The sequence below is a fragment of the Hyperolius riggenbachi genome, chromosome 12 (assembly GCF_040937935.1).
Source record: "Hyperolius riggenbachi isolate aHypRig1 chromosome 12, aHypRig1.pri, whole genome shotgun sequence".
NCBI classification, from domain to species: Eukaryota; Metazoa; Chordata; class Amphibia; order Anura; family Hyperoliidae; genus Hyperolius; species Hyperolius riggenbachi.
The window spans coordinates 225,306,731-225,321,631 of NC_090657.1; the positions used below are offsets into that span (position 1 = coordinate 225,306,731).

General features: G+C 47.6%; 1 protein-coding gene across 2 annotated transcripts in view; it reads right to left on the bottom strand.

Moving 5' to 3' along the window:
* Nucleotides 1-4,394: 4,394 nt before the first annotated feature.
* The window catches only part of CSE1L (chromosome segregation 1 like), an 89,280-nt gene continuing 78,773 nt past the window's right edge, over nucleotides 4,395-14,901 (bottom strand). For both annotated transcript variants that reach the window (XM_068264075.1, XM_068264076.1), the window contains exons 19-26: nucleotides 14,786-14,901; nucleotides 10,563-10,771; nucleotides 9,403-9,500; nucleotides 9,230-9,315; nucleotides 8,555-8,636; nucleotides 6,347-6,493; nucleotides 6,017-6,248; nucleotides 4,395-4,769 (exon numbers count right to left, since the gene is read on the bottom strand). The exon at nucleotides 14,786-14,901 is cut by the window's right edge and continues 35 nt beyond it. In XM_068264075.1, coding sequence (XP_068120176.1) covers nucleotides 4,680-4,769; nucleotides 6,017-6,248; nucleotides 6,347-6,493; nucleotides 8,555-8,636; nucleotides 9,230-9,315; nucleotides 9,403-9,500; nucleotides 10,563-10,771; nucleotides 14,786-14,901 — 1,060 coding nt within the window. In that variant the 3' untranslated portion in view covers nucleotides 4,395-4,679. The remainder of the gene's footprint in view (nucleotides 4,770-6,016; nucleotides 6,249-6,346; nucleotides 6,494-8,554; nucleotides 8,637-9,229; nucleotides 9,316-9,402; nucleotides 9,501-10,562; nucleotides 10,772-14,785) is intronic.

A 14,901-nucleotide genomic window follows, 5' to 3' on the forward strand; every position in this document is an offset into this window, starting at 1 on the left:
AATTTAGTCAAATACTGCTCCCGGGGACAGCGCAGCACCGGGAGAGGAGAGGGAAGGCTCATTAGGACGCAGAGCCTTCTCCTTAGGTAAGTATCGGATTTCTTTTTTAAACTAGCGGTTCCCATGGGCTGAGATTGCACCCCACTCCCAACTCTGGCCTGCAGACTCGCTGCCTGAAATCCTGAATCTGTGATTGGCAGCCACTCACTATCAGCTTTACCGCATGACAACACAAGGGACAGATTTACAGATGGTTGGACTCCTCCATGGACACAGATGCAGACACTGCCACCTACACGGCTTTATGCAAGCGTACGAGAGGAATCGGCGCGGGAGACTTGGGCGCAAGATACAGCCGGTATATGGCTGATGCTGCACAAGTTCCCGTCCATGTTAAATACTATTCCCCCTCCAGGCCGCCATGGATGGTGGGGAATGAAATAATTTGGCTTCCAGCAATTGGTGGAGGCCGAATTATTGTGTTTTATAAACAACTTCAGCTCCATCTTCTGATGGCGCCGGAGTTACTCCCTGTGCCTGCTATAGCCTTAATTCCTAATGCAGTCTATGGTGGTGCCGGCTGTGCCCAAATCTCCTGCGCTGGATTCACTGTTCACTATGTAATGCCCTTCTAGTAAGCTCCCTTGGGATCAGAGGGTTTCCCCCCGACTGCTCATATAGAAGCCCCCCCCATCTTTTCTACCCCCGTCGCAGATTTCAGCTGCTTATTGTATGTTCCCGGCCTCTCAATGCATGCTGGGAGAGGTAGTTCCTATTGATGTTCTTACATCTGCCCATGTGGATAGATCAGTCAGGTGGCAGCTCCTGCCTACGTGTGCCCTATTATTGACATCATCCGGTGACCAGCTACTGGCATCTCCACCTCTCACACTTCTGTATTATCTCTTTCCAGGGGTGTACTCACTTTTGTTACCAGCGGTTAGACATTAATGTCTGTGTGTTATTTTGATGGGGCAGTAAATTTACAGTTATACAAGCTGCACACTGATTTACATTACAGCGTCACATCTTCAAATTTACCGTCCCATCAAAATAACTCAACACAGCCATTAATGTCTATCCCGCTGGCAACAAAAGTGAGTACACCCCTAAGTGAGGAATGTCACAATTCTGCCCAATTCAGACATTTTCCCTCCCCGGGGTCATGTGACTGGTTAGTGTTACCAGGTCTCAGGTGTGAATGGGGAGCAGGTGTGTTACATTTGATGTTATCACTCTCACACTCTCTCATACTGGTCACTGGAAGCTCAGCATGGCTCCTCATGGCAGAGAACTCTCTTGAGGAGCTTATAGAGGAATTATGCCCAATCAAACATTTTTCCTCCCTGGGGTCATGTGATTGGGTAGTGTTATAAGGTCTCAGGTGTGAATGTGTTACATTTGGTGCTAACACTCTCATACCGGTCACTGGCTCTCTGAGGAGCTTATAGAAGAATTGTTGCGCTACATAAAGATGGTCGAGGCTATAAGAAGATTGCAAACACTCTGACACAGAGCTGCTGCATGGTGGTCAAAACTATACAGCGATTTAACAGGAAAAGCTCAAATCAGAACAGGTCCAGTCATGGTCGACCAAGGAAGTTAAGTGGAAATACTCAGCATCATATCTCCAGAGGTTGTCTTCTGTAAATAGACGTATGAGTGCTGACAGCATTGCTGCAGAAGGTGGGGGGGGGTGTCAGCCTGTCAATGCTGAGACTATACGCCACACACTGCATTACACTGCTCTGCATGGCTGTTGTCCCAAAGTAAGCCTCATCTAAAGCGGATGTACAAAAAAGCCTGCAAACAGTTTTGTTCGCACTGGAACCACGTCCTGTGCTCTGATGAGACCAAGATAAACAAATTCACTTCAGATCAGTGTCCAGCCTGTGTGGCAATAACCAGGAGGTTAGAAGTACAAAGACAAGTTAGTCCTGCCTACAGTGAAGCATGGTGGTGGGAGAGTCATGGTTTGGGGCTGCAGGAGTGCTGCCAGCACTGGGAGCTACAGATCACTTAGGGAATCATGAATGCCGATATATACTGTGACATACTGAAGCAGAGCATGATTCCCACTCCGGAAACTGGGCCGTAGGGCAGTATTCCTACATAACAACCCCAAACACACCTCCTAGACGACCACTGCCTGGCTAGAGACACTAAGGATAAAGGTGCTGGACTGGCCAAGCAGGTCTCCAGACCTAAACCCTATTGAAAATCTGTGAGGGGGGGGGGTCTCTAAACATCCACCAGCTTAATCATGGAGGAGGGGAAGATAATTCCAGTGGCACCTTTGACGCTCTAGTGACCTCCATGCCTGAGAGTTACAGCAGTGCTGGAGAATAATGGTGGCACACAGAATATTCACTCTGTGGGCAGAATTGTCTCATTCCTCACTTAGACAGTAATGGCTGTGTGTTGGGTTATTTTGATGGGACATTTACATTGTTATACAAGCTGTAAACTGACTACTTTACATTGTGTCACATCTGCAGTGTTTTCCTATGTAAAGATATAATACAATATGTACACATGTGAGAGTTGTGCTGACTGCTGGGAGATAGTAATGTCACTTCTGATTTTGGGAGAATAAATATCCCTAATGAGAAACAAAATGATTTCATTTCAGCAACAACCCGTCAGTTTGATGGGGAGGCGGCAGCTCCCTTTTGGCTGGACAGATGTCCTCTGCTATTAAAGCGGTTTAAAACCCTGACATAAAATTCAATAAAAACACGTTTTCCTACTTTTTATATGCCATACGGTTATCATATTTGCATTTGTGCACAAGTATTATTATTCATTTATAAGTTATAGGTTCCCAAAAGTACAGTTTTTTGCTTTGTGAGTGGACTTTGCATTTTATTAATAACTGGTTTTATTCATTCATTCATTCATTCATTCATTCAGGCAGACATGGTTTGACTCTCTCTCTGTGTCCTCCAGCTCCTGCAGTCAGAGAATGTGTCACATTCCACACTTGATACATTTAAGTAAACACAAGAGTACATTGTTTAACATTCGGAAGCTCTGTTGGCAGGGGAGCTTCTAATCTAAAGCCTGTGATTAACTCTTTAAATGATGTTCTAGTAAAAAAAAGGCTGGTTGTATATAATATGCAATGAATATTCTATTAGAGCAAAGAAGAAATTCTGGGTTATATTCCGCTTTAAAGGAATTCTATCAAAGTTTGCATTTATGAGAAAACCTCTTTAATGAATGTAAAATAAATGTAAATAAAGAAGTCGGCATATTTTTTGTGTGCGGTCTTTTTTTTTTAACCCGTTTGTGTAAGACGGTGAGCTTTGAGGACACACTGACGGCGACGGGGCACTGGAATAGTCCATGTGGATAGGGGATACTAGGTGTGAAACAGAGCATTGCAGGCTATTCCCTGGCTTCCCCACCCGTAGGAGTTTTTACTCACGTGGCCGCTGCAGTAACAAGCCATCCGTACTGCTCATATTATGCCCGGACGGTCGCACTTCCATATGCGCATTGATCAGTGTCCCGCAGAGTCAATGGATGTTTGCCATTGAGGCAAAGGAGGGCGGAAGTGTTCCGTTCTTCTGTCAGAGCGCTCTGTCAGAACAGAACACTTCCGCCCTCCTTTGCCTCAATGGCAAATAGCCTGCAATGCTCTGTTTCACACCTGGCATCACCTATCCACATGGACTATTCCAGTGCCCCGTCGCCATCAGTGTGTCCTCAAAGCTCACCGTCTTACACAAACATGTTAAAAAAATGACAGCTCACAAAAAATATATGCTCACTTCTTTATTTACATTTATATTACATTGATTAACCTCCCTGGCGGTTAATTTTTTTTGCCAAATTGGCAAAACTTTATTTTTTATTTGTTTCATGTAAAGCTACCAGAGTGGTAGCTACATGAAACACCACTAGAGGGCGCATGTGTCCCTCTAGTGCGATCGTCGCCGGCATCTATAGCAAACAGGAGAACGCTTATATAACGCGTTCCCCTGTTTGGCTTCTCCTGTCGCCATGGCGACGATCGGGACGACGTCATGGACGTCAGCCGACGTCCTGACGTCAGACACCTCCGATCCAGCCCATAGCGCTGCCCGGAACTCATTGGTCCGGGCAGCGCAGGGCTCTGGCGGGGGGGGGGGGGGCCCTCTTTCGCCGCTGCGTGCGGCCGATCGCCGCAGCGATCAAGCTGTGCGCGCGGCTAGCAAAGTGCTGGCTGCGCGCACAGCAATTTACAGCATGAAAATCGCCGCACCAGGGGCTGAGATCTCCCCCTGCGCGGCATAGCCCGAGCTCAGCTCGGGCTTACCGCCAAGGAGGTTAAAGAGGTTTTCTCATAAATGCAAACTTTGATAGAATTCCTTTAAGTTCATTTCAATATCTGGAACACTGGAACAATGTAAGGAAAAGCATTTTATTTATTCACATTTCAGAGAAAAAAAAAAAAAAAAAAAAAAGGTAACACAAACAATGTAGACTGCAGATAGAAAAGGAGGTCTCGGCCCCGACAGACAACAGACACTGCAAGTGCTTCTCATAACAGCTGCAGCAAACAAGGAAACTGTACAATAAATTATCCCCCATAATGCATCACTGCAGGAAGTGGCATATGCAGCTCCTGAATCTCACGTCAAGTCAACCAGCAGCCTTTTCAAAGAAAACCACAACAAATCCATCCATGTGCATCACGCCAAAGTCACGCTTGCTGCTTGCATGTAGCCTTGAAGAAACTGGAGAGCGTCTGCGTTCAGACTGCTGCTGATCATAGAAGGGACCTGAGAGGGAAGAGAAGACTAGGCGTTATAGATGTCTACTGAACTGCTGCAGATCAAAGAGGAGACCTGAGGAGACAAGGAAGAGACTAGGTGTTATAGAGGTCTACTAGACTATTACTGAACATAGAGGAGACAATGAAGAGAAGACTAGGTGTTATAGAGGCCTACTAGATGCTGCTGATCATAGAGGAGACCTGAAGAGAGAGGGAAGAGACTAGGCGTTAGAGGCCCACTAGACTACTGCTGATCATAGAGGGGACCTGAGGAGAGAATGAAGAGAAGACTAGGTGTTATAGAGGCCTACTAGACTACTGCTGATCATAGAGGGGACCTGAGGAGAGAATGAAGAGAAGACTAGGTGTTATAGAGGCCTACTAGACTACTGCTGATCATAGAGGGGACCTGAGAGGGAAGAGAAGACTAGGTGTTATTGTGGGCTACTAGACTGCTGCTGATCATAGAGGGGACCTGAGAGGGAAGAGAAGACTAGGTGTTACAGAGGCCTACTAGACTACTGCTGATCATAGAGGAGACAAGGAAGTGAAGACTAGGTGTTATTGTCGGCTACTAGACTGCTGCTGATCAGAGGAGACCTGAGGAGAGAGGGAGGAGAAGACTAGGTGTTACAGAGGCCTACTAGTCTACTGCTGATCATAGAGGGGACCTGAGGAGAGAAGAAGAGAAGACTAGGTGTTACAGAGGCCTACTAGACTACTGCTGATCATAGAGGGGACCCGAGGAGAGAGGGAAGAGAAGACTAGGTGTTATAGGAGGCCCACTAGTCTACTGCTGATCATAGAGGGGACCTGAGGAGAGAAGAAGAGAAGACTAGGTGTTACAGAGGCCTACTAGTCTACTGCTGATCATAGAGGGGACATGAGGAGAGGGAGAATAGACTAGGTGTTACTGTAGGTGTTATTGTGGTCTACTAGACTACTGCTGATCATAGAGGGGACCTGAGGAGAGAGGAGACTAGGTGTTATAGAGGCCTACTAGACTACTGTTAATCATAGAGGGGACCTGAGGAGAAGGAGAAGAGTAGACTAAGTATTCTAGAAGCCTACTAGATAATAAAAAATATCTCCTGGGAGAAAAAGCTAATTGCATATGGGCCCTGGTGTTATAGAGACTTAGGCTGCTGCAGTCATGTAGACATAACACACCATAGAGTAGAGTGCAATTCTCAATGGCACACAAGTAGCCATGTCAGTATTCGGATAACTGACCTATTTCTACCATAGACTCACCCGGCCAGGACATGCTGTGGACAGCTTGTGAAGAGATTGTGCCAGAAGGATCTTGGGATTATTCACCATCTCTCCAATGGGATCGTGCTCTTTCTTGCCAGCAAAGGCAAGCTGGGAGAAGGCAGTCTGGTAACCAGGAGTGTCTTCTATGTCAATGAAGTGCTCATCATCTGGAATGGTGTCATCTTCAGGCAGCTCGAAGAGACCAATAAGAGCCTGCAGTAGAGGCGTCCTGGAAGGCAAATCAATGACCCAAAAAAGTCAGATGAGTCCTCCCAAAGGTGGGATGAGAAATGCTAAAGATTGCAGAGCGAGTGGAGCTCATCTCACCAGAGCTTTGTGTATTCTGTATCCATCATCGCTGGACATTCCGTCAACAACTTCGTAATGCCAACCGCACAGATCTTCTTCTCCACATGTCCCGATACTTTCTGGATCTCTGGGATGATGATCTTCTCTACAACCATCCCAAACATCCTACAGAACAAAAGAAATGGACTCATCTCAGTAACTAGAAGGAAACCGCAATAGGAGCAGAGGCACAGCTGGAGTTCATAATGGAGGACATTTCAGCTTTTCCAGCCTTATCTACAAAACAATTTACTGGACGAATTGAACCAAAACTATTTTCTCACATCTGGATAGGTTAGAAGCAGTCTTATTTTTTTTTCTTAACAGATCCTTATTAATCCAATAAACATGACACAAAACACAGCTTTGTCTAGCAATTATGAGCAGTAAAAATAATAAGTATGAGCCAAGTTGCATAGAGCATCAGAACCGAGATAAGCAATATGGATAGTGACAAAAAGTCCACCTTAGAGGACCCAGATACAGTTTTACTGTATCACACCTGTCACAGGAACAGGTCAGTACAAACTACAAGGTGTCCACAGAGCACACTATAGGCCAAGTTTGCTTCTGACCAGCTGGAAATCTGCCACATCCAGCGTATTCAACCAGGGACCTCATTTCCCACGGCATAGTCTATGAGCAAATATGAACGGTTTGAGATTATGGGTAGAGTTCATTTGATCGATCCATTGCCTAGGAGGAGGGAGGGGGTGGTTCTACCTTTCAGAATTGCAGAATCAACCTCCAGACTTGAACTAAACCCAAAAGATTGCCTCCCTGGAGTGGTCATCGGAGATCACTGGATGTTATTGATACTTATGTCCTCTGCTGGGAAGATTCTGTCCTTGTGACAGCTGATTGACAAGACATGAACTGAGAGTCTGTTACAGGAAGCTTGGGGAGCAGAGTCCATCAAGGACCTGGCTCCACAAGATTTATTTCTATAGCATGTCTTTTATATGTACAGCCAACGAGCAATAAGTATTGCCAACACCAAATGGAAATAATGCAGGAGAAATGCAAGAGGTAAACGCCTAGGTAGGACAACGTCCTATTAATGATGGAGATCACTCCTGTTTATCTAAAATAGCATTTGCAACCAGAAGAACAGACATCATCCTCCTAACTAAAGTCTTCTCAGATCCTTGTAAACCTAAATTACGACCAGAGAAACAAACATCTAGACGTTCAGGTTTTCTGAGCTTTGCATGCGCAAATTACAAATCCCGCACTTCTCTATGGAGAAGGGCTAATGGGGCAGTGAACAACTCACAGTCAGATGCATTGAGGGCCACCATACACACAACAGTGGCTACCAGGGCTGTGGAGTCGATACAACAATCATCCGACTCCGAAGTTTCTGTTTCCACCTCATTTGCATATAAAGTTCTTGTTGATTGAAAGTAAGGAAGAAAAAAAAAAAAAAAAAGGGTATTTTATTACTGTCAAAGCTTAGGTATTTTAAAGCTATATTTAAGATGGAACATGCTTTTGGAAAGAAAGCTCCTGGCCAGGAAGCTGACACACTACCGTGTTGGCCATCTTGGCCTGTTTTTGTTAACATGAATGACCCAGCATGCCGTCTGTGTAAAATTCACTGGAGCTCCATATCAGCTGGGTACCAGTGTGTAGCCCTGGCAGTTTGCAGAAAAAGGCCTGTCTTTTCTGTATCTGATATAGAAAAAGCCAGAGCAGTTTTCTACAAGGGGGCAGATCTATGCACCAAAACCCAGCTGATACTAACGCCCCTCCTAGTGCCTAACACCATCCCACCCCTTCTATGCCAAACAGTATCCCACCCTCCTATGCCTAACAATAACTTCCCTTTTAAAGTCTGCCACATCTGGTGTAGCTGGCCAATCTCCACAGAGCCATTTTTGAATTACTGTGGACATGATTTTTGGGTATACATGTTTTTTTTTTACCAGTTTGAGAGAAGCATTTAGTTATCCAAATTCTAGGGGAGGTCAGGACCTCATCTTTCCAATGCGGCAATGTTAATCCACAAGCAGTAACGAGAGGCCTTGTGACAGCTGTGCCTAATGCACAATCCATCCTCACGTGAAGGACAGTGTCAGCCTACAGATCAGAGATTTACTGCAGCAGGACCACTAGCTTTGGCCAGACATTTTTGTACAGGCCTCTCAATGCTGCGGCCACACGTAGTACCAGAACCACACTCACTTGGGCTGGATGCTGTCCACCATCTCTTGCAGGGCGATAGCTCCATACTTCGCACAATACAGGTTCAGGAACACCAGAAAGCCTGAAAGACCAGGAAAATCGGGGTGAGATGTGGTGGGATTACCTCACTAAACATGGCACAGAAATGGACATCAGCCAACGATACCAGGAGCTCAGGAGAGACACGGTGAGAGGGACCACCTCACTAAAAACATACATCACCATACATGAGCCCCTCCCCACCCCTTCACCATACATGAGCCCTTCCCTACCACACATCACCATACATGAGCCCCTCACCACCACCTCATCATACATGAGCTCCTCCCCACCACACCTCATCAACATACATTAGCCTCTCCCCACCACACATGAATCCTTCCCCACCTCATCGCCATATATTAGCCCCTCCTCACCACACCTCATCACCATACATTAGCCCCTCCCCACCACAAATCATACATGAGCCCCTTACCCCCTCCCCATACATAAGCTCCTCCCACCACACACCATACATTAGCCCCTGCCCACCACACACTACCACCGCACCTCATCACCCATATATTAGTCCCTCCCCACCAACACTATACTGCCACACCTCATAGATAAGCATTAGCCCCTCCCCAGCCCACAATGACACGCCCCTTGTATAAATGATCTCCTCACACAGCTTACTTTTCACAAACTTGGTGGTTTTGGAGTTCTGTAGCCTCTGGAAGAGGACAATGAAGATCTGTCTCTGGTACTGCTCCAGAGCCCCTCTGCAAGACACAGAACACATCTCTGTCATAGCAGCTACAACTGGAAGTGCACCTGTCATTCTTACATAAGGACAGCAGGGGACTTACGAAGGCAAGTGCTCGATGATGCTGTTCAGTAAGTAGAAGCCCTGGTGGTCATTGGCTTTGGAGGCAATAAGTTTCTGGAAGACTCCGAGAAGGCCAGGCTAGAAAAAGAAAGCACAAGGAAATAACGAAAAATACAAAGCAAGAACAGGGGAGTAAAAACTGCCAGTCACATGCTAGAAAATTCTTCAGAACACAGGCAACCTGTACAGCCAGGCGTTGTGACCCACCATGGCTGATGTAACCATCACTAATCCATGAAGACAATGCTGGGCACTCACACTCTGGAAACAGCAGTGATGCTTTCATTCAATTAGTTGTGTGCTACAATGACTACACATTGAGGGCCTGACTGCCCGGATTGTACCCGGGAGGGTGGTGAAGGGGCAACCCCAATTGCACCTGGAAGGGTGGAAAGGGGGCGGCCCTGACAGCTCCTGGGAGGGCGGAAAGAGGGCGGCCCCCGACTGCCCCTGGGAGGGCGGAAAGAGGGAGGCCCACGACTGCCCCCGGGATCGTGGAGAGCGAGTGCATATGTACGTTCTTGGCGGCTGTTATTTGGGTGCAAGGAGAAGCGACCTAATTCAGAGAAAGTCGCTGGAAACAGAGATCTGCTGATGTTCCTGGGATCTGCTGGAAGCTCTTCTAAGCACTGGGACTACATTGACCTTCAGGCCATGGTACTTCTTCAGCTTCTCACCTGGAACTGCTGCATCCCTCACCACTGCTCTCGGGTGGTCCTGGTCTACTGCCACAACGTCTGGTAGATTATCCAGTATGCATTTGTCTGCCCGGAAGCTGTGGAAGTCTCACAGGCCCTTAGCCTTCAAAATCTCCAGCACCTTCTAAGGAATCTCCCACCTGTGTTTAAAAGGTTCTAGCCCATGGCTGGGTGTGTCATTTAGCATATGCTGTTCCTGCCTCACACTCCGTGTATGTGCACCCACACTATACTGCAAGGTGCTATTACCACTATATTTTTGTAACTAGAGTTTCCATACCTGCAGCTACTTACCAAGAGGCTCCATTAAGCACACAGACGGAGTTCTCCACCCCCACCTGCTGGAACCACTACACACACATACAATGCAGTAGGCACTGGAAGCCGGCAGTGTGAGCCGTGCCTCGGTGAAATGCAGCAGCTGAGCACTGTTGGCACTTACGATCTTATCGCTGGCACTGGCCACTATAGAGTTGCCTCCCCTCTCGAGATAGGCTTGTAAGAGTCGGACGAGAGGAGGAATGTTGCCTGTCCTCTCCCACAGGACAGGCTGCAGGAGGTGAGGGAACAGCGACATGTACGAGGCAGGAATGTCATCTTTGTGCATCTCCAGCAGCAGAGACATGACTTGGAACACGTATGGGATGAACTCTGTCCAAAGAGAAAACATCATGTAATACATTATTATAGATCTATTCTTCCTATATCTAGAGCAGCGTATGATGGAGGACACGGCTGTCCTCCATCATACACCACTGCTCCACCAAACCCACCTCATCCAATGTACCACTATAGATCCTCTCTTCCCATATCTAGTCTGTGTCCTCCATCATACACCACTGCTCCACCAAACCCACCTCATCCAATGTACCACTATAGCTCCACTCTTCCCATATCTAGCCCAGCCGTGTCCATCATACACCACTGCTCCACCAAACCCACCTCATCCAATGTACCACTATAGCTCCACTCTTCCCATATCTAGTCCAGCCGTGTCCTCCATCCTACACCACTGCTCCACCAAACCTACCTCATCCAATGTACCACTATAGCTCCATTCTTCCCATATCTAGTCCAGCCGTGTCCTCCATCATACAACACTGCTCCACCAAACACACCTCATCCAATGTACCACTATAGCTCCACTCTTCCCATATCTAGTCTGTGTCCTCCATCATACACCACTGCTCCACCAAACCCACCTCATCCAATGTACCACTATAGCTCCACTCTTCCCATATCTAGCCCAGCCGTGTCCATCATACACCACTGCTCCACCAAACCCACCTTATCCAATGTACCACTATAGCTCCACTCTTCCCATATCTAGTCCAGCCGTGTCCTCCATCCTACACCACTGCTCCAACAAACCCACCTCATCCAATGTACCACTATAGCTCCACTCTTCCCATATCTAGTCCAGGTGTGTCCTCCATCCTACACCACTGCTCCACCAAACCTACCTCATCCAATGTACCACTATAGCTCCACTCTTCTCATATCTAGTCCAGGCGTGTCCTCCATCATACACCACTGCTCCACCAAACCTACCTCATCCAATGTACCACTATAGCTCCACTCTTCCCATATCTAGTCCAGCCGTGTCCTCCATCATACACCACTGCTCCACCAAACCTACCTCATCCAATGTACCGCTATAGCTCCACTCTTCCCATATCTAGTCCAGGTGTGTCCTCCATCATACAACACTGCTCCACCAAACACACCTCTTCCAATGTACCACTATAGCTCCACTCTTCCCATATCTAGTCCAGCCATGTCCTCCATCATACAACACTGCTCCACCAAACACACCTCATCCAATGTACCACTATAGCTCCACTCTTCCCATATCTAGCCCAGCCGTGTCCATCATACACCACTGCTCCACCAAACCCACCTCATCCAATGTACCACTATAGCTCCACTCTTCCCATATCTAGCCCAGCCGTGTCCATCATACACCACTGCTCCACCAAACCCACCTCATCCAATGTACCACTATAGCTCCACTCTTCCCATATCTAGTCCAGCCGTGTCCTCCATCATACAACGCTGCTCCACCAAACACACCTCATCCAATGTACCACTATAGCTCCACTCTTCCCATATCTAGTCCAGGCGTGTCCTCCATCATACATCACTGCTCCACCAAACCCACCTCATCCAATGTACCACTATAGCTCCACTCTTCCCATATCTAGTCCAGGCGTGTCCATCATACAACGCTGCTCCACCAAACCCACCTCATCCAATGTACCACTATAGCTCCACTCTTCCCACATCTAGTCCAGCCGTGTCCTCCATCATACAACACTGCTCCACCAAACCCACCTCATCCAATGTACCACTATAGATCCACTCCTCCCATATCTAGTCCAGCCGTGTCCTCCATCATACACCACTGCTCCACCAAACCCACCTCATCCAATGTACCACTATAGCTCCACTCTTCCCATATCTAGTCCAGACGTGTCCATCGTACAACGCTGCTCCACCAAACCCACCTCATCCAATGTACCACTATAGATCCGCTCTTCCCATATCTAGTCTGTGTCCTCCATCATACACCACTGCTCCACCAAACACACCTCATCCAATGCACCACTACAGCTCCACTCTTCCCATATCTAGTCCAGCCGTGTCCTCCATCATACACCACTGCTCCACCAAACCCACCTCATCCAATGTACCACTATAGATCCACTCCTCCCATATCTAGTCCAGCCGTGTCCTCCATCATACACCACTGCTCCACCAAACACACCTCATCCAATGTACCACTATAGCTCTACTCTTCCCATATCTAGTCCAGACGTATCCATCGTACAACGCTGCTTCACCAAACACACCTCACCCAATGTACCACTATAGCTCCACTCTTCCCATATCTAGTCCAGCCGTGTCCTCCATCATACACCACTGCTCCACCAAACCCACCTCATCCAATGTACCACTATAGATCCACTCCTCCCATAACTAGTCCAGCCGTGTCCTCCATCATACACCACTGCTCCACCAAACCCACCTCATCCAATGTACCACTATAGCTCCACTCTTCCCATATCTAGTCCAGACGTGTCCATCGTACAACGCTGCTCCACCAAACCCACCTCATCCAATGTACCACTATAGATCCGCTCTTCCCATATCTAGTCTGTGTCCTCCATCATACACCACTGCTCCACCAAACACACCTCATCCAATGCACCACTACAGCTCCACTCTTCCCATATCTAGTCCAGCCGTGTCCTCCATCATACACCACTGCTCCACCAAACCCACCTCATCCAATGTACCACTATAGATCCACTCCTCCCATATCTAGTCCAGCCGTGTCCTCCATCATACACCACTGCTCCACCAAACACACCTCATCCAATGTACCACTATAGCTCTACTCTTCCCATATCTAGTCCAGACGTATCCATCGTACAACGTTGCTTCACCAAACACACCTCACCCAATGTACCACTATAGCTCCACTCTTCCCATATCTAGTCCAGCCGTGTCCTCCATCATACACCACTGCTCCACCAAACCCACCTCATCCAATGTACCACTATAGATCCACTCCTCCCATAACTAGTCCAGCCGTGTCCTCCATCATACACCACTGCTCCACCAAACCCACCTCATCCAATGTACCACTATAGCTCCACTCTTCCCATATCTAGTCCAGACGTGTCCATCGTACAACGCTGCTCCACCAAACCCACCTCATCCAATGTACCACTATAGATCCGCTCTTCCCATATCTAGTCTGTGTCCTCCATCATACACCACTGCTCCACCAAACACACCTCATCCAATGCACCACTACAGCTCCACTCTTCCCATATCTAGTCCAGCCGTGTCCTCCATCATACACCACTGCTCCACCAAACCCACCTCATCCAATGTACCACTATAGATCCACTCCTCCCATATCTAGTCCAGCCGTGTCCTCCATCATACACCACTGCTCCACCAAACACACCTCATCCAATGTACCACTATAGCTCTACTCTTCCCATATCTAGTCCAGACGTATCCATCGTACAACGCTGCTTCACCAAACACACCTCACCCAATGTACCACTATAGCTCCACTCTTCCCATATCTAGTCCAGGCGTGTCCATCATACAACGCTGCTCCACCAAACACACCTCATGCAATGTACCACTATAGCTCCACTCTTCCCATATCTAGTCCAGGCATGTCCTCCATCATACAACACTGCTCCACCAAACACACCTCATCCAATGTACCACTATAGCTCCACTCTTCCCATATCTAGCCCAGCCGTGTCCTCCATCATACACCACTGCTCCACCAAACCCACCTCATCCAATGTACCACTATAGCTCCACTCTTCCCATATCTAGTCCAGGCGTGTCCTCCATCCTACACCACTGCTCCACCAAACACACCTCACCTAATGTACCACTATAGCTCCACTCTTCCCATATCTAGTCCAGGCGTGTCCATCATACAACGCTGCTCCACCAAACACACCTCATGCAATGCATCACATATCTAGTGCAGCCGTGTCCCCCGATCATACAATGCAACACACCTCATCCAATGTACCACTATAGGAGTCCAGTGATGATCTGGTGTACAAATCTCTCTCTAGATATTTTGTGATGTGAAGTTAAGGACAGGCATGATATGCAGTTTACCTTGTACATCACTCTGAAGGATCTCAGTGAATACCATGAAAAGGGCCTCTTCAAAGCTGCCCACAGTGGCGGGGTTAGAGCGGCAGGTGATACGAACAGACAAGCAAATGGATTCA